This window comes from Phyllostomus discolor, chromosome 15 (genome assembly GCF_004126475.2).
Source record: "Phyllostomus discolor isolate MPI-MPIP mPhyDis1 chromosome 15, mPhyDis1.pri.v3, whole genome shotgun sequence".
In the NCBI taxonomy this organism is placed as follows: domain Eukaryota; kingdom Metazoa; phylum Chordata; class Mammalia; order Chiroptera; family Phyllostomidae; genus Phyllostomus; species Phyllostomus discolor.
In genome coordinates, this window is record NC_040917.2 from 24,104,562 (window position 1) to 24,122,746 (window position 18,185).

Consider the following 18,185-nt stretch of genomic DNA (forward strand, 5'->3'; position numbering starts at 1 on the left):
ATTTACTGGAAATAACGGAGGACTTACTATGGCCAAGAGGAAGCTGACTAATTCAAAATAACGCTCCCATAATGATGACAAAATGAATTTGATAAATTGTGAACAGCAGAACAACAAAAGGAATGGAATTATTTTAGAACAATTATTTTCTTTATTTTCATAAAAACAAAAAGTCTTTCATGCACTCATTCATTAGATTTGTCAATTCAATTCCCTGGACATTGTCTTAGTAGTTCACAGGCTGAGAACAGAATAGCTTATCTAGAGGCTGAGAACTTAGAGTTGTGATGCACTTCATACTTTCAGCTACTTCAGTGTTTATATCTGCCGATAATATTTTGATAGGGAGCATAGACACTGATAACACCTCTTTTAGTTCTAGATAATGGGACCTCTCTGCACTACTTTAAATAGGTGCACGCACCAGTTTATCTTCATATCTTTAGTATATTCAGAATGACGTCATCTTTTGATAGTACCTAAACACACATAAATCCAGAGATACCTGTTTTAAGCGCACATAAATCTCAACTCTACTGAGTTCTTCATTATAGAAGGAGGAGATTAATCAAGCCTTCAATTCTCTTCTTGCTCCTGGATTTTCTACTTTGTAAGTTCATTTAAAGCGCCATGGAATTTTCAAACCACTGATTTAAAATATTAAAACTTGCCCTGGCTGGCATAGCTCAGTGGATTGAGCGCGGGCTGGGAATCAAAGTGTCCCAGGTTCGATTCCCAGCCAGGGTACATTCCTGGGTTGCAGGCCAGAACCTCCAGCAACCGCACATGGATGTCTCTCTCTCTCTCTCCTCTCTCTCTCTCTCTCTCTCTCTCTCTCCCCCTTCCCTCTCTAAAATGAATAAATAAAATCTTTAAAAAATAAAATAAATAAATATTAAAACTATGAGCAATATTATTATAAGAATGTAACCATGTGGGGGCTTAGATGCTTTGATGCCTGTGGACCAACAATCTAGACTTCCCTTGTTGCTGGGGGGAAAACACTCACGTGCACCAGCATTCTTTTCTGTTACCATGAGTGACGGTAACGGACTTGACCCTGTGTCACCTTCTTAGCCCGCTCTTGGTTGAACCAACATCCAGTTGCCTTTTCTCTTGTGAAACATAAGTCATCGGTAAGACAAGTAGGGAGAAACATACACTAAAATTAAAATGGAGGAAAAGCTATGTTAAAGCCCTAGTGGTACAGTGTACCGTCTCTTCCACTGTATCTTACTATGAGAAACGACATATTCTTCGCAAGTTCTTCTCTCGATCTCAGCTGCAGTATTTAACAGTGTTCCTAGGAGAACACAGTCTTGTTTTCTGTAAATAATAAAAGAATCCTTTATCCTGGAGCTTGACTCTCTAAAGCCCAATCACCGTAAAACTGTTCAAATAGATTCAGGGCTTATGAAACAAAAACAGCAGTAAATTTGCTATCAAGATACTACTTTCTCAAAGCTGCTGGATGATGCTAAGTGAAATAAATCAGAGAAAGACAAATACCATGTGATTCCCCTTATTTGTGGGATCTAAAACAAAGAAACAAACAGACCCATAGATACAGAGACCAAAAAGGATGGTTTCCAAAGAGGAGAGGGGTGAGGGTGGAAAAACAAAGAAACAACTAAAAATATTCTAGGCGCAGAAAAATTCAGATGAAACTTTAAGAACTGGCTTATCATATATTCGAATGTGTTTTCAAAAATCATTTTTCTAAATCACAACCAAAAGTCAAATAACATATGGGATGGGTGACTTCTAAAGATTGACTAGGTAGCCTAAAATTCTAACATACTACTCATAACATAACAACAAAAACAACTACTATTTATTTAGCAGTAATTATTAACCCGAACAGAGCTAAAGACCCCAGAAGGCGAACTCACTTCCCAAGGGCAGTAAGACTGTTGTGCTCAGCCTGCAGATAAGAGCACGGACAACTAGAGAGATTGCAGAGCTTCCCAAGGCTGTGTTGTTTCAACGTTGAAGGGCAGCAAACCAAGCAACAGGAGTCCCTTTTGAGTGCATGCCCCCATACACTAGACTATATTGACTTTGAAAGTGTATGACCTTTCCCTCACAATTATTTAATTACATGCATAATGCCACAAGTCACCAAGTAGTATCATTTATTAACATTCTCTGTCATTCTTAAGATTGCTAAGTATCACGTTTTCATCTCTGAGCCCTAATTTAGGTGGATGCTTCAAATTTAGCTCTGGAGGCTTTAATTACAGTAATTTGTAGACACATGTTTATATAAGTGTTCAATAGAGAAAGTGTTTTTACTTTTCACTGCAATTCTAATGTACCATTTTAATTTGTTTTTTTTAAAGCACCACAAATAACCCGTAGAGCATGTGGCACCAGCTCTGATAGTTGCTTTTGGACTATCCAGTGGCCCAGTTAAGTAGAACATGATGAAAAATAAAATAAAAGTCCACTAGAAAATGAAGACTGCTCAGTTTGCTTCATTGTGACATCCTGACATGCTCCCAACGAATTCATTCCAGAGAAAAATGGGATGGAATTCAATTTCATCAATAGCAAAAATGAGTACGCAAAAAAAAGTAGCACCTTTTTTGGATGTTTTGCAAGGCATATTAATGAGAAACCAGAAATTCGCACCCTAGCATTTGTACCAAGTGGGTCATGCGGAATTGCATTCGAAGGCCACGACAAACAGTGACACAGAGTGGGCCTCCTTTCCTGTTTCCTCTCACTGCACGATATCGGCCGGTATTCTTCCCCCCGGCCAGCCTCAAGTTCGTTAATGATATTGCCCAGGTTTTTTATTGGATTTTTTGTTGCCATTTTCGCTATCACTGCTCCACCTCTAATAGCTCATTAAAATAGTGGAATGAATCTTTTTTCTTTTCTTCCTTTGCAGGGAGGGGATACCTGTTGATTTTATGTTGATGTTTTTTAGCTTAATGAATTTCCTCACTCCATCTTCCAGACTACTGCACAGAGTTCTGAAATAATCCCACCAATGCTACAACCTTAATCACGTGACTCCCCTATTCACGTGACTTCCTTATTCTTCAAATAGTTCCCCACAGTCCGCAGGACAACAGTAATCCAACTCCTGCACTTGGCAATGTAAGTTCTCCACCCCAGCAACTACTAATATCCATTACTAATGAGTGCCTCTGTATCCAATGCCATTTCTAATTTAGTCTCTTTCCTGCATTCTCCCCTCGATCTTGCCCTGTGGATGACACCCTGTGCTAGCCATTACCATTTTAGTTCTAACACATGAATCCCACTATGTCAAATTTCTGTCTTTCTAGAATTCCCCAAGGAGTATTTTCCAACACCTCTCCCCATAGTTCTGTGCCTTGTGCCATGTTCTAACTTACATGAGTGACCTTGTACGTCTACGTCTCCAACACAACGTAAGCTCAGGGACAGTGTCTGCCGTATCATTGAAGTTCCTCTCATACCACATCCTGACTCCTTTGGTAGCAGGAATAATTTCAATTCGAAGAAAACTTGGGGTGCCCAGAGAGGCTTCCCCTCCCCATGTTATAGGGTATAGTGAAAGGAGACATTGCTTGGATGATGTGGTAGGAAGAATAGAACCAGCAAGTCGGAGCAACTTTATAACGAACATTTTAATTAGCCTTTTTAAGCACGCATTTAATTATCTATGTCCGAAAGTGACTGCAGTCTCTCTCTCCCCTACCTGTCAGGTGGTAACACGCTGCAAATGCACAAAGACGTATTACAAGCTTCTTCCCAGTACTTCAGAGTGAAGTCAAACCAAGCATGGTTGCTCATTGCAACCAAGACAACAGGTAAAGCTCTGACCTGGTAAACAGAATAATAGCAGGAATGCACCTGTCTTAGAATAACATGCCTTCTTCTAGTCAAAGACTTTGGAACACGTGTCAATGACAGTCATTGATACACTTTACATATTATTTATTCCCCAAGAAAATCATTCTATTTATCCTAAACACTGCCAAATTAGATATTCTACCCTGTTTCTCATTAAGAAAACAATTTTATGGGAATTGAGACAAAAAATGTAATTCCTTCTGTTGGTCCAATGACATCAGCACGGCGATGGCCGCCTGTCGGTGCCTGAGCTGCGTGGGGAGGGTCTCTGGAGAGACCCCCACGCGTCCCTTGGCCAGGGCCCTGCTGGCCGGCCAGCGGTTGATGGCTTTCCCGGAGCGGCTGCCTGTGTAGACTTCAGAACCGACCCTGAGTCATCGGAACCGTCACCGCACGGGTTGTGGACTGATGCGCACGCGGCTCGGCCACGCCCCAAGGAAAGCTCACGTGACTGTTAAACGAGATGTGGGCACGGCATGTCCAAGTCAAAATATTGAAACCACTGTAACTGGGGCTAGAATGAGCTTTTAAAAAATGATGTTGTTTCCATAGGAGAAAAGGTCTCAAATTGAAATGACCCATTATTTTTGTCATAATCTTGTATGTGTGTGGTGCACACATATATATTCATGGCTGGGACTTCTTATTTACTTTCCAAATGTCCTCTTTATATTACAGAATTAAAAGTCTTGGAGGCTCTGTCCAAACCACTTGTATTAAAAAACGTAGGAGGATTCGAAATGAATCGAAGACACAGCTTTTTCCCTGGAGTAGCTTATGTTATACCTAAAAGAATGTGTGATCATAAAATATAACAATAAGTAGAATCTATGGAATGGCCTGAGTGATTTCAAAGGTTTCATTAGTCACTCTGGCTCTGTGTCCAGTTTCAGGCCCAGCCATGAAGGAGAGGGTGACAGGGAGGGGACGGCCACATGACACCCTCTCGTCGTGATATCGTTAATACAAGGCAAGGCTATGAAGCAGGTATCAGCATGTGAGGTCCGGGGTGATTACATTCCAAAAAGTGGTTTAGGTGGAATTAATGAAGGAGCCAATTAGTGGACTGCATTGAAGACTGAGCTAGGCCGTTTCAGTGTCACCTGGTGAGCACCAGTGACATTGCGTGGGTTTGAAAACATGCGCAGCGCATGAGAGAATCACGTTTGAGGAGGCGATGATGAAAGTGTGTAGGGGGAGCGCAGCGTGGGTCGGCCATGGGGGATTAGTACAGATGGAATGCACAGGGCAGGCTTGGGGCACTGAGGCATGCTAGCGAGCACTGCAGTGGTTTAAGCAAGAAGTGAATCCTACTGAAGTAGAATACAGAACGATCCAAAACTCATTAGTAGCTATGTGGCTCAGTGGACTGAGTGCCGGCCTGTAAACTGAAAAGTCGCGGGTTCGATCCCCAGTCAGGGCACATGCCTGGGTTTGGGGCCAGGTCCCCAGTTGGGGGCATGTGAGAGCTAACTGATCCATATTTCTCTCACACGTTGATGTGTCTCTCCCTCCTTTCCCCTCTCTAACAATAAATAATAAATAAAATCTTTTTACAAAATTAGGAAAGCAAGCTGAAAAAAGCAGTACAAAACTACTGTCAAGTTTTAAAGTGGAGAATGTGGGAGGATTCTGGTGGGACTCGTGGTGGCAGGTGATTTGAAAAGATGTTCTTGTTCAAGGCTATTTGTCTGATATCAATTACTTAGTGACCAGAAGTCTGAAATAACATCGCGCTTAATGCATTGAACATATCACCATGTATATAGAAGTAGACAGGGCTACATAAATAATTAAATCCAGGATGCTTACGGTCTTTACAGACGGTTAAACTGTGTGATGTTTACTGTCGGCATCTGTGGGGAAAGAAAGTCAGTGGGTTCACCCGGTGCCAGCGAGGAGGTGAGCTCACCCGGGTGGGGGGGGTGTTGGGTCAGATCCCCGCAGGTCGTGCACAAAGACACAGCTGTCTTGGCCTCCGTCGGCTGTATTTACACGTCGGGTTCACGACAGACTCAGACTCCACACGTTTTCATTATTAATGGTTAGTCAAAGTCACCTACATAATTCTTTTAAGGAAGGTTACATGAAGGTCCTAATCCGTCAGTATCCTTGGCATGCCCTTTTTGTTTGAGATATTCTCAGTACATTGTGTGTGTCCCGTGGATCTCTGAAGTGAACAGCTCTTTCCAGTTATCTCAGCACCAGGCAGCGCTGGTCGCGAATGTCTTTGGAAACTCGCCATGACTTATGATGGGACGGTGGGCGGACACATTGTGCACGAATGGTTGGTCCATGGGAGCGACGTCCTTTCCAATCGAGTGCCAAGGAAAGCCCAATTTCTCCTGAACGACCAGTTTCTTTCTCTTCTTTGTGACTGACTGAGTCTTTGCTCCGGCTCACTCCGTGGCCCATTTGGGTGACTGGAGGAGCTCGTGGACTCCACAGTGGGCACTGCCATCTCTACACCTCATGTGGTCCCTGCCCCCCAGTACCATGTTTTCTGCTAAGTTTGCTACTCATGTTTCATGCCATGCTGTCACGCACATTTATGTGAACCACTGCAAACCTGCTTTGCGCAGGGCAAACATACGAACAGGCAGGGCTAGGGGGGAAATCCTCAATCAAGTTACTCCACATTAACACCTTTAAATTCTCGTTACTCTCTCTCCAAGACAGTTTTTCATTAGCACAGTCCCGTGGCTGCGAAAAAAGAATTTACACACACAGGTTCAAACACCTTAGGCAAATATATGGTAGGAATCCCTGAAGTTTTACTAAGAACACGAGGGGAAAAACAGTCATATTGAAAGAAAGATACTTGTCATGTGTTACCTGTAGTGGCCAAGAGCTAGTGGGACGATGACCCTGGCCAAAGCTTCATCTTAAGAACCTTGGCAAGTTACTTGTAGGATCTTATAGAAGGATCGTTTGATTCCATATACACTGTGGTGTAGGCAGGTAGGTAGAGTAGGTGGGTCGGTCGATGCAGAGATGCGTAGACAGACACAGAGATACACAGGTAGACAGGGTAAGGAAGACAAAGTCTCTTGCTTTAGCTGTTTTACCTCATTCCTGTCTCAATCCACTCACTCCAAAGTGTCAGAAGAACAATGCTCGACATCTAGGGGAGAAAAATCATTTTCTCCCCCCAAAACATTACCAACTCCAAAACCCCACGCCTGTCCCTTCGAGTCGTCACTGCCACACCGGCCGAGGGGCAGGCGGAGGCCCTGCGACTTCCCTAGCTCCAGAAGCCTCCCACCAAGCGGCCTTCCGGTCCTTCCTTTCTCGAACGGCATCCAACCCCATCCGTCTGTGGTGTGAACGCAGGCGGTAGGCACAATCACTGATTCTGGGTCTACCTATGTAATTACGTAACTTGGAACGAGTTACCTATTTCTGTAACTCGGGTCATTCATCTGTGAAAAGGGGGAAATAACAGAATTCCTCAGAGCTGGCACGCAGATAAAATGAAACAATGCATGTCACGTGCCTGGAGCGATGCGCTGCATGCACTAAGCTCTTGGTGGATGTTCACTGGCTTTAAGACAAGTACTATACGCAGTATCATCATCCGCTTTCACCTTGGCTTGTGTATAGTCCTATGTTCCGTAGAAATAGGTAAAACAGCCTATGTCCTCACCACACAGTGTGACAGCCACTCAAGTCGTTGCCATCCTCTCAGTGGCACTCGTCCAGCTCACGGATCACCCTACATCCTGGGAGACCACCAGGCATTTCCAGCTGTGACAGACCCGGGCCAGCAGGCTGTCCATTACAACCCACACATCGGGGTCCCATGGCTAACACCTGGCTGTTCGCAATACGTGGACAGTCCACAGGGGTTTCCCACTGGGGGGATCCGGGGGGGGTGGTTGAAATGCGGTAATCCGCCTTTGTCCTAGTTCACACGCTGATTTACAAGACGGGTTCAGTGTGCCTGCTAATCACGAGTTTCACCGCCGTGATGCTGCGCCAAGTCCAGCGCTGGAAAGCCGAGAGCAAGGAACCCTTTATTTCTTTTTTTAATAAAATTTTTAAAACATCTTAGTATTTATTTTAGAGAGGGGAAGAGAGGGAGAAAGAGAGGGAGAGAAACATCAAATGTGTGGTTGCCTCTCACGTGCCCCCAACTGGGGCCCGGCCTGCAACCCAGGCATGTGCCCTAGACTAGTCATCGAACCGGGGACCCCCCCGGGTTTCACAGGCTGGTGCTCAAGCCACTGAGCCACACCAGCCAGAGCCGAAGACTTTATCTCCTACATGCACTGTTTTGGGGCTTTGTATACAGCATCCATTCCTTACCCATATTTACATAGTGTGAAAATTGGAAACTATGCAACTCTGAGTTCAAGGGAATTTGCACGCAGAGGGGGCAGACTCTCTGGAAAGGTGGTGGCGTAATCGCTGGGGTGTTGAGGGCACCGTAGCATGGTACCGAGGCGGTCCCTGGTGGGACTCTGCACACGAGGGGGGCGAAGATCGGGGGACTTGCTGCCAGCCCCTGTCCCTTAAACACCAGCCATGCCTGACAGTCTGGTTCGTTTCCATTTTCTTGCAATGCTTCCATTGCAAAAAAAAATGCAGGTAAATTTGATCAATCCAAGACAATATTCTGGAGAAAACTCCTACTGTCTACGGTCCTCAACTTTTATGTGGGTCCTCTTCTCCCCAAAACCAGGGCCGTGTCGCCCCTGTTCCTTTCCGGCGACGTGGGCTTTGCAGCCTCCGGTCTAACCCTTCACTTCCCAACTCCGAACCCGCCTCCACTTGCTGCCGGAGGGAACAATAAATCTCACTCGGCTGGTCCTCTGAACTAGTTGACACAGGAGATTTATTTGTCCAAGTGTGTGCGGTGGCTCTTCCTTCCCTTGAAATTGCACTTACGTCTTAGATTCTGTTCCACAGCTCCTTCCAGCTGTATCTAATTATTGAGGAGTCAGGGTCAGAAATTTCTAATCCTTTCTTCTGCTCCCAGATAGTCAGATACCAAGGATCCAATGACATTTTCACCGTGTTCTCTTGCCTTCAAGGAGCCTGGGTTTTTTTTTTTTTTATGTACCGACCACAAAATCAAATATCTCCGCGGCTCAGGGTCACCCAGATGCCAGGCCACATTAGGAGGCCAGATGCCACGAACAAAGCTTTCAAGTGGAGGATGGTCGGAGGCGGCGGCCTGCGGGGCTTACAAGGCAGCTTGGCACCTGTTCTGCAGCACACGAGTGCACAACTAAGAAAACAACAGCAGCCCTGGCTGGCGGAGCTCAGTGGATTGAGTGCGGGCTACGAACCAAAGTGTTGCAGGTTCGATTCCCAGTCAGGGCACATGCCTGGGTTGCAGGCCATGACCCCCAGCAACCGCACGTTAATGTTTCTCTCTCTCTCTCTTTCTCCCTTCCTCCCCTCTCTAAAAAATAAATAAATAAAATCTTAAAAAAAAAGAAAACAACAGCGACGTAACACAGGGTATTGGGAAAGCTGTAAGGACGCATGACTGTTTCGGGCAATGGAAAACTAACAGTGAGGTTCGGCTGAGAAAGTCAAGCTCACGGTCATGGCATGTGGCAAACTTCTTGGTGTCTCTGTGAGTTAGAATGAAGCCCAATCATCATGACTTATAAATAAATATTAGGGATAAATATTTAATATGGATAATATCAAATGTTGGATAGATGACAGTATTTTATATTTTATTTAACTGGAAGAGTAAAATAGTACCTAGATTCGGTCTTTATCATTTGTTTGTTTATAAAGTTTGCTCATTTGCTTACAATTTTAAGAACCTGCCCTGGCTGGCGTAGCTCAGTGGATTGAGCATGGGCTGCGAACCAAAGCATCGCAGGTTCGATTCCCAGCCAGGGTACATGCCTGGGTTGCAGGCCATGACCCCCAGCAACTGCACATTGATGTTTCTCTCTCTCTATCTCCCTCCCTTCCCTCTCTAAAAATAAATAAATAAAATCTTTAACAAAAAACAATTTTAAGAACCTTACATGACACTACCGCTTGTGCCGCAAAAGTTTCGGGCCCTGCTGACCAGTGTCCCTGACCGGGGCAAGTCCACGCGAGAAGGACTCCTGCCCCTGCCTTCACGTGTATTCCATACTGCAGCCCCCGCTAACCACTTCTGGATCTGTACCGAAGACGAGATTTTTGTCAGTGTTCCAGGGGTAGTTCTTTCCTCCCATCCCGTTCTCGTAAATTGCAACTTGATTGTTGTCTGATGATTGAGGTCCTTGAGAACAAAATAATTGGTGTTTTTCCTTGGCCCATAAAAAAATCCTCTGTCTAGTACAGGATGTCAAAGACTAAAAGTAACTGTCTCTCTAGATCGTTGCCTATTGTTTTGCTTACTTTCATAGAGAAATTTTTAATTGGCAATTTAATACTCAGGGAAAGCATTAGTTAAAAAGCATCTTGATTGAAGGTATGCGATAAATGTTGCACAGAAGAGGCCATATCAGTTTAATTTCAAACTATAAATAGATAAAGCAACTGGGTAAATTTCACTGTGGAAAAAATATTGCCTTTGCTCCATTTACTAAAGGTAACTTAGACAACAGCAGTCAACACTGATAACTCATAAATACACTCATAAAAACTAATGACCCATCGATGACAAAATGCATTTATGAACAATAAAACATTGGTAATAAACAAGACCACGATTTGAAAAAGCCAACCAATAAAAACATCGCATTCACCATTAGCTACAGCAAAGAGAGAAAATCGGGGCCTGGCTACAGGTGCACAGTCAACTCAACACACCGGTAGTCTAGTTGTGTCTTGCGCTGACCATGAAGGCAGAGCTATGAGTGTTCAGCCTTCCTTTGTATTACTTCTCGCCCTGCGTTTCAAATCTATTTTTGTAGAAGCTGAATCACATTAGTAAGAGGGAAGAGAGAAAGGATGCTGATTTTAATAAAACGAGTTAGCTAAAATCATTTCCTGGGGCACCCACGTGGAAGGGGGTTTTGTACCCACCCTCAAGGCTACTTGAAGCTGCTTTGGAAAAACTCTTTAGTAGAAAGTTCGATCTAAAATGTCAAATACCGTATGTGGAAAATTAAATTGCTGCATTCCAACCTCCCTGACCCAAGACATATTATATGTAGAGGGACTCGGAAAAGTTGAAAGTGTTTTATTCACAGAAGAGCTTCTGCTAATGCATAACCATATTCAGAAAGTGGATCTATGAGAATGAGTAAATGGAATTGAACTTTAAAAGCAAACTCTTAAGTAACTTGAAAAGCTATATTTCAGTTTTATTTATCAGAGCCAGTCAAGATATTTTTACATTAGATACTAAAATTTGAATTCTTGATAACTATTACATACTTCCAAAGTAGGTAATTTTTTGTCTTATTTGTGGAGATTTTCTTTAATATAGTAGCTAGTACTAAGAAACACAGCTTTTCTGGATTCTCCCTCTAACAATAAATGCTCAAATATTTTTTTCTAGATATTGTACATGCATGGTTGAATTTATGATATAATTAAACAGTAAATATAACACTTCATTCTCTTCTGACCTGAATTTAAAACTTAAAATAAGTCATTTACATTAAGTGGCTACTTTTGAAAACAATATGTAATTTATTAAGAGTGATAAAATTGGTAAATTATATAAATGTGTCATCTGCCAATCCAAAACCTATTCCTCCAATTTAATTTTATAAAGTAATATCACTGAATTGTAAGAAATCTAAAATTGCACACACTCCAAAAACTGTCTAAACATGTCCCCTATTTTATAAATACCCCTTAAATCATTAATTGATTGGATTGTACTTTGTTCAAACCCTGTCATGTTTTCAGTTACTGCAATGCATTAGGTGACTTGCTTGCATTGCTTCTAAACACAACCTATAAAATATGAAAGACATGTTTGAAATCAATGGGGTTGAAACAACTGAACACATACTTGAAAACTAAAATGGTGTTAATTAAGCAAATGGCCTACTTCTACCCAGCTGCCACCGAGAACTGTCCATTAACAGCAATTTATCCACCGTCGTGATAATTCAGCCACATCAAGTGCGTCGTGTTCCGAACTTGAAAATGTCCCAGGCTCCATGGCGGAGGAGTGAAAGGCTTTGCTCTGTCTGAAGGCATCTCAAGCCTGGCAGTGGCCATCTTTGGCTTCAGGGGAATATTCTAAACCTTTGTGGTCTTATGAACCTTAGAAAGACTGAAACAGACAGCTGTCACCCTGGGGGTGCCCGGAGGTCAGGCTCGTGGGAGTTCCACACGACAGCGATTCTCCGTCTTGTATGTAGCTCGGCTTCCTTAGACCCCCAGTTCCGTTCAGCCTCTGGTCGGTCAGCGTCGACCACGGAGCAGCTTTGGAGGGACCAACTGTTTTAAACGTTATATTCAAAATATACTGAATACCTTGATCCATCGCTAATATTTCAAGCAAACACTCATTATCCGATTTACAATAGCGCATGATTTGGACAGTTTTAAAATGGAAATTTTGCAAAGCCATTCCCATAACAAAATACCATCAATATTCTGGGCAGATATGCACCTGTAATTACCTGTGGGAACACTTCCTGAACAAACACTGTCTCATAGTCTTTCTTATATCTTTTCCTAGAACCTAACTCAGTAAAGCCTGCAATGTAGCGTACGCTCGATATTAGCTGAAGGGATAAATGACCATTAAGGAAATGCCGTGCGAACCATTTGAATTAGATTTCTGTGTGTTATTCAGGATACCAAAGACATACACGTGCATCATATATACAGCAGACATCTCTAAGGCATAATAAGCATTGTTGTCATGTAGCAATTCGAGTTTATCCCATGGGTCCCTGAACTGACGTCACTCGTGTGCTAAGTTGCCTGGACAGTAAGCCTGTCCCCTTGTCCTACAGCAGAAACAGGTCTCAGAACGCACGTGAAGGGGAGGTAATTCGGTAGGGATGGCACTGACAAATACCTTATGCATATAGTACATATGCGTGCTGTATTTCATACAGAGTATAGCTCTATTACATCTACATTATTATAGCCACGCCCACTTCACAAAGGACACACATTCTGAGGAAGGCGTCATCAGGCGATTTTCTCGTGCGAACATCGCAGAGTGAGCTTACACAAACCTAGGGGGTCTAGCCTGCTGTACACCTGGGCTGTGCGGCACAGCGTGGTGCTCCTGGGCCGCATGCCCGCGCGGCAGGCCACTGCACACACAGTGAGACCCAGCCAAGCCCCAGGGAAACTGACGCCCTGTAGGGACTCCGCACACCCCGGATACGGGAGGCCGCTGCTGGCAGCACCGGCAGACCTTCACAGCCAACGGTTTCAGGTAGAAAGGGGACCCCCTGAAATAACGATCAAAAGTACAGGGTAGCAAATACACACGCCAGTAACAGTCAAGCATCACGGGCTGCACCTGGTTGCAGGTGTGCTGCCCTCCCCCCACCCTGGGCAGCGCAGTGGGTGCGTTTACGCCAGCGTCCCCGCAAACACGGGAGACACGCGCTGTGCTGGGGCGTTCTGACGGCTACGGCGTCCCTGGGTGAAAGGATTCTTCCGCCCGTTGTAACCTCACGGGGCCACAGTAGGCATGCGGCTGTAGTTGGCCGAAATGTTACTATGCACCGCGTGACTGTGCCCGTACCTGTACACGATGTGTGGGTGTTTCCCTGCCAAGAGGTGGTGCAAACGAAACCTCAGTGAACTACCTCTGCCAGGTCACTTCGCAAAGGGTCTCGGGCGTGGCGCACACGCTTCCCGTGTCCTGAGAAGCCACCCAGGTTTGCTCTTCACCAGCGCCCCTCCCACATCACTCAGAGGCCTCCCCATTTCCCACGCCAGCCTCCCATGCCCCACCGGGGCTGCTTGGAAAATCCTGAACGTGGAAAGCCAGGGAGAGAGGGCTGCTCCTGGCATCTTCCACCGTCATGTCCAGACATGACCCTGGAGACCACGCCACCTTGGTTCAGATTCTCCCAGGAGCACATCTTGCGAGGACAGGCAGGTAAGTGTCTTTGGGAAGTGATCCAGAAAGCACCACTAGGGGAACGACGGGAAGGAAGCCAAGAAAGTTTACAACATCAGCGAGTTCCCACTGTGGGCAGGCGGAGCTCGGCCCCACAGGACCCGTGCAGGACGCGCCTCGGAGTCACGCCAGCCCAGGAGACAGGAAGCTCCTTTCACAACGCTGCTTGCTGGGTGGTGCACCCCAAGGCCAGGCGAAGAAGAACACAGACAGGGTGTCTAGAAAACCGCCTAGAGAACATGGGCAGAGCACCCCAGGCACCTGCGGGTGGACCCTGTCTGCCTGTCCCTCCAGGAAAGGGGGCTCCCCCCTCGACTCTGGGGGTGGAGGCCATGAAGAGAGCACAGCAGTCTCGAGTGGCCCCTCGGACTTGAGTGCGAAGAGGCACCGTGTCCACAGGGCAGCGGAAGGAGACGGCTCCACTTACCACCTGTCAGTTTCGGGTTCTGGAGAAAACTAACCGAGAACTGCAAACTGCAACTCAGAAGAAGGGAGTCAGCATTTAATGAGCAACTAAACCATGCCCGATGCTGAAAAGTGATCTTTATCGATTCTAATCCATTCAGTGGAAGAACCTCGGAGCTTCTTGAGGAATTTGAGTGGCAAAGAACTGAGCCCAAATGCCATCTTTACATTTATAAGATATGTTGCAAAGAGAAGCGTTTGATTTCTGGGAAAGTTAATGTCTGCTCCTTAAAATAACAAGCCACTATTCAGAGGGTGTTGGAGACTGACTGAGATAAGATATAGCATAAGTTAACATACATATATTTACATTACACACACGTGTGTGTAGATGTATATAGATACAAATATAGATATAAGGATAAAACACGTAGCATAATTAACACATAGTAGCAGCCAGTACTTAGCGGCTAACTAGCTGATAGCCTTGAACCTTACAGAACTGTGATTTCTGAATCTGTTTGACTGAATGACTTGCCCAAAGTCACTCCGGAGTAAAGAATAAACAAAGGTCCTCATCCCCTATCCATCAAAGCCTCTTGTCTTCAAAGATGGACAACAAATGGACCAAAACTGAATACTAAGTTTCATAAAGCCACAAAATTAGTCTATCTTTGAGAATAGTTTGAGCAACTTAAAATATTTAACACTTCATTTTTACAGAAAACATGGCCAATATTTTAAGATAAGTCGTGCTAACATAATCTTTATTGTAATAGATATTATAAATTGTATAAAACTTTTTTTTTCAAAATAGCAGCAGCTCTTGTAGGTAGCATTCAGCCGACCACAGTTCTCAGTACTGACACGTGTCTGCAGTGTCCTCAGAAAGTTGACAGCAACCACATGAGTAATAATATCTTGGCTACGATGTTAAAAAGCAAACAACACTCCCACCACCAACTCCTCTGTGTCTGAGCCCCCCCCCCCAACTTTCTACACAGAAGAGAAGATTCTGTTCCACTGATGAACCTGAGGTCCTCAGGTAACAAAGACAGAGCCAGTCACCTGGAGCGCTGCACTTGAGACGCCATTGAACCAGGCTGATACAATGTATGTCCATGTCCACTAGCCATGCATGTGTGTTTAAGTATTCTTTTCCTTCCCTTCTTCTGTCAACCAGCACACCTTACTTCGCAAGACTCCTGGTAAATTGATATCCGTTCTTTTAAGCCTAAACCAACACACACACACACACACACACACACACACACGTCTTTCCCTAAAAGAAGAGATAGAGTTGAACTCTTATCCTCTGTAAAACACCTGTATCCCTTTGAACCACTGATAGGGCCACCAAACAGAATGAGGCATTGGTGCACGAGATGTAATCCTCCGTGTGTAGGGACAGGAGTTGGTATTGGAGCTGAAGTGATGAGGAAAAGAAGGAAGGGACCTCCTAGGGGTGAGTGAAGAGATTTTTGAATCAGACCAATACTGGATCTTTTCTGTAATTAAAATGCAACGTCAATATCAAAGTGAACTTCACGGAAGCATTTCAACTGAATGGAGAACCTAGTTTGCATATAATTTGAAAACAAGGACATGTGGCATGTGCTACCTGAAATTGACCATTCCAGAAAATACCACATTCAATGAAACAGAAACATGCTTTTTTTAGTCACGAGACCGAGCTGGCCGGAGGAATTTCAGAAGTTCGGGCAAAGCAGTGATGCTGTGGAAAATCACGTGAGCAATATTTTGCTAAGAATGAATATTCCAGTTTGGACACTTATCTTAATTTTGTGACGTATAGGTTATGGGCTATTTAGGTTAAAAAATACCTCCAGTTGTGAGAAGGACGGGTCATTCTCTACAAACCATAGGTCCACTATCATTACTAATAGTCAATAATAGTCACAGCTGCCGGGCCAAAGGGAGTCCTTTCACTGGCAAAGGCTGTCATGTTCAGGAACCACCTGTTACATATTTAAACCGACTGTCCACCTGCAACTCTCAATGTTTACAAAGCATCCAACACCTGGTGGCAGGTCCCGCCTGCCTGCTCAGGACAACGCGGGCTGACTACACGGGTGCAGGAGATTTAAGTCTCTCCTGGGCTCCCGCGCCGACCTGCGCACATCTGCGAACGCGATCACCAGCACCGAAGGGGCAAAGGAAAACGGGCGCCGGTATTGCGTGCCGTTTGGGTTTTTCTGCCTGGGATACCAGCCTCACACACACCCTAGGGAAACACACGCGCGGACAGAATAAGCATCACAGAAAGGCAATAAATCCGCTGCAGGGGCAGGAGAAGGTGGAGAGGGAAGGAGTTCTCGTCTGTGACAATGTTCCATGGAGTCAAAATGGAGAGACAGACCAGCGTGCCTTTTGCTGGCTCCTCAGCCCCGGCTCCAGTGGCCTCCCCTCCCCTCCCGCCGGCCCCCGCAGGTCCCCACCTGTCTGAGGGACCACCCTGCCCGCATCACTCACCTGTCGTCATTCTGCCATCCTTGGGTCCCCTAGCAGCAGATCCCGAAACCTGTACCTGGGAGGCAGAGGGGGCACTTCGCTCTCCAAATCAACCATCCCTCCTCCGGGAGCAGGGGACACAGGCCGGCGGAGGAGAGGAGGGAGGCAGACGGGAGGTTGCGGAGCCGCGGGAGGGGGCGACTGAGACGCGAGGCCCTGGAGAGGGGCAGCAGGGGGCAGGGGGCCGCGGACGGGGTGGGGGGGGTCCGCTCGGAGCCGGAAGCCGGCTGGCTGCGGGGGGCTGGCTCTTCTCTCTCACCGAGAGTGATGGGGATGATGCAAACCCAGCCCAGGAGCAAAAGTCTGGCTCCGACCAGAATCTCCGCTGCAAGGAAACCGCCCCCGGGCTCGGCCACCGCCTCTGGTTCCCCAGGACTCGGGGGAGGCGGGAATGCAAAAGTAACTTGGGCGGGGGGCGCGGTGCCTGGAAAGAGGGGATTTGGTGGGAGCGTGCGCCACGTGATGCGGAGCGCTTCCCGGAACGGCAGCCGGCGCACCAGGAGCGGGACCCCGGGCTTGGGTCCCCGAAACCGCCAGGCTTCCCGCACGCACCTTCGCAGCAATGAGACGCCCCCTCATTTGCATAACATGGTGACGCACAGAGGGACCTCGGGGATGACCAATGAGGGCGCGTTTGATTTGCGGGTTTGCGGGCTCCAGACCCTCCCTGGGAGGGGGACACAGGACGCTTGGAGTGTCCAAGATGCTCCTAAGCCTTGGGCTTTGCACGCCTGCAGCCGGGTGGGCGGGCTGCAACACGCGCGCCCCTGCGGAGGGAATCCCCGCTCCAGCCCCAGGGAAGTCCCTTTTCTTTTTTTCTTGCCATCTGCAAGGACTGCGAGGTGTTTCCCTGATCCTGGAGAGGAAGGAAGGCACTCCTCCGGCCGCAGAAGGGAAGCCTGTGGAGGAGGACCAGGGTTGCTCCCTGGAACCTCGAGGACCACATACTGGTCCAGGACTGTTGGGGCTCCTCCCGGTGCTGTGGGCTCGCAGGTGCCACGCCCAGCCCTGGGGAAGCTCCCAGGCGTGGTCCACCCAGCCAGAGGAAGGAGGTAACCCGAGAGCTGGTTTTCCAGCATCGAGGTCTGCTTCCCCTGCAGCCTTGCTGTGGATACAGGAGCCCTAGTTCCATTTGCACCAAGAACGGGTCGCGCTCTATACAGGCAGCGAATGCATCCCATGCAAGGGTACAAGGGTACGGGGGAACCCTGACCATGGCCCACGCCCTTCGGAATCCCCTAGTGTGCCCGGAGGAACCCGCTTGCTGATGAAGTGACACAGTAGGAGACTCAGAGATCAGACCACTTACAAAGGGATTTGGGGACACCTGGGGTGCACGTATTCATGGAGGGCTGAAGAGAGGCTGAAAATGAGCAAAGCCCCC

General features: G+C 46.4%; 1 protein-coding gene across 1 annotated transcript in view; it reads right to left on the reverse strand.

Moving 5' to 3' along the window:
• Positions 1 to 16,951, reverse strand: part of KCNT2 (potassium sodium-activated channel subfamily T member 2) — a 196,577-nt gene extending 179,626 nt beyond the window's left edge. The window contains 2 exon segments of the mRNA XM_028531238.2: positions 16,763 to 16,785; positions 16,787 to 16,951. Coding sequence (XP_028387039.1) covers positions 16,763 to 16,785; positions 16,787 to 16,858 — 95 coding nt within the window. The 5' untranslated portion in view covers positions 16,859 to 16,951.
• Between the last annotated feature and the right edge of the window lie 1,234 nt (positions 16,952 to 18,185).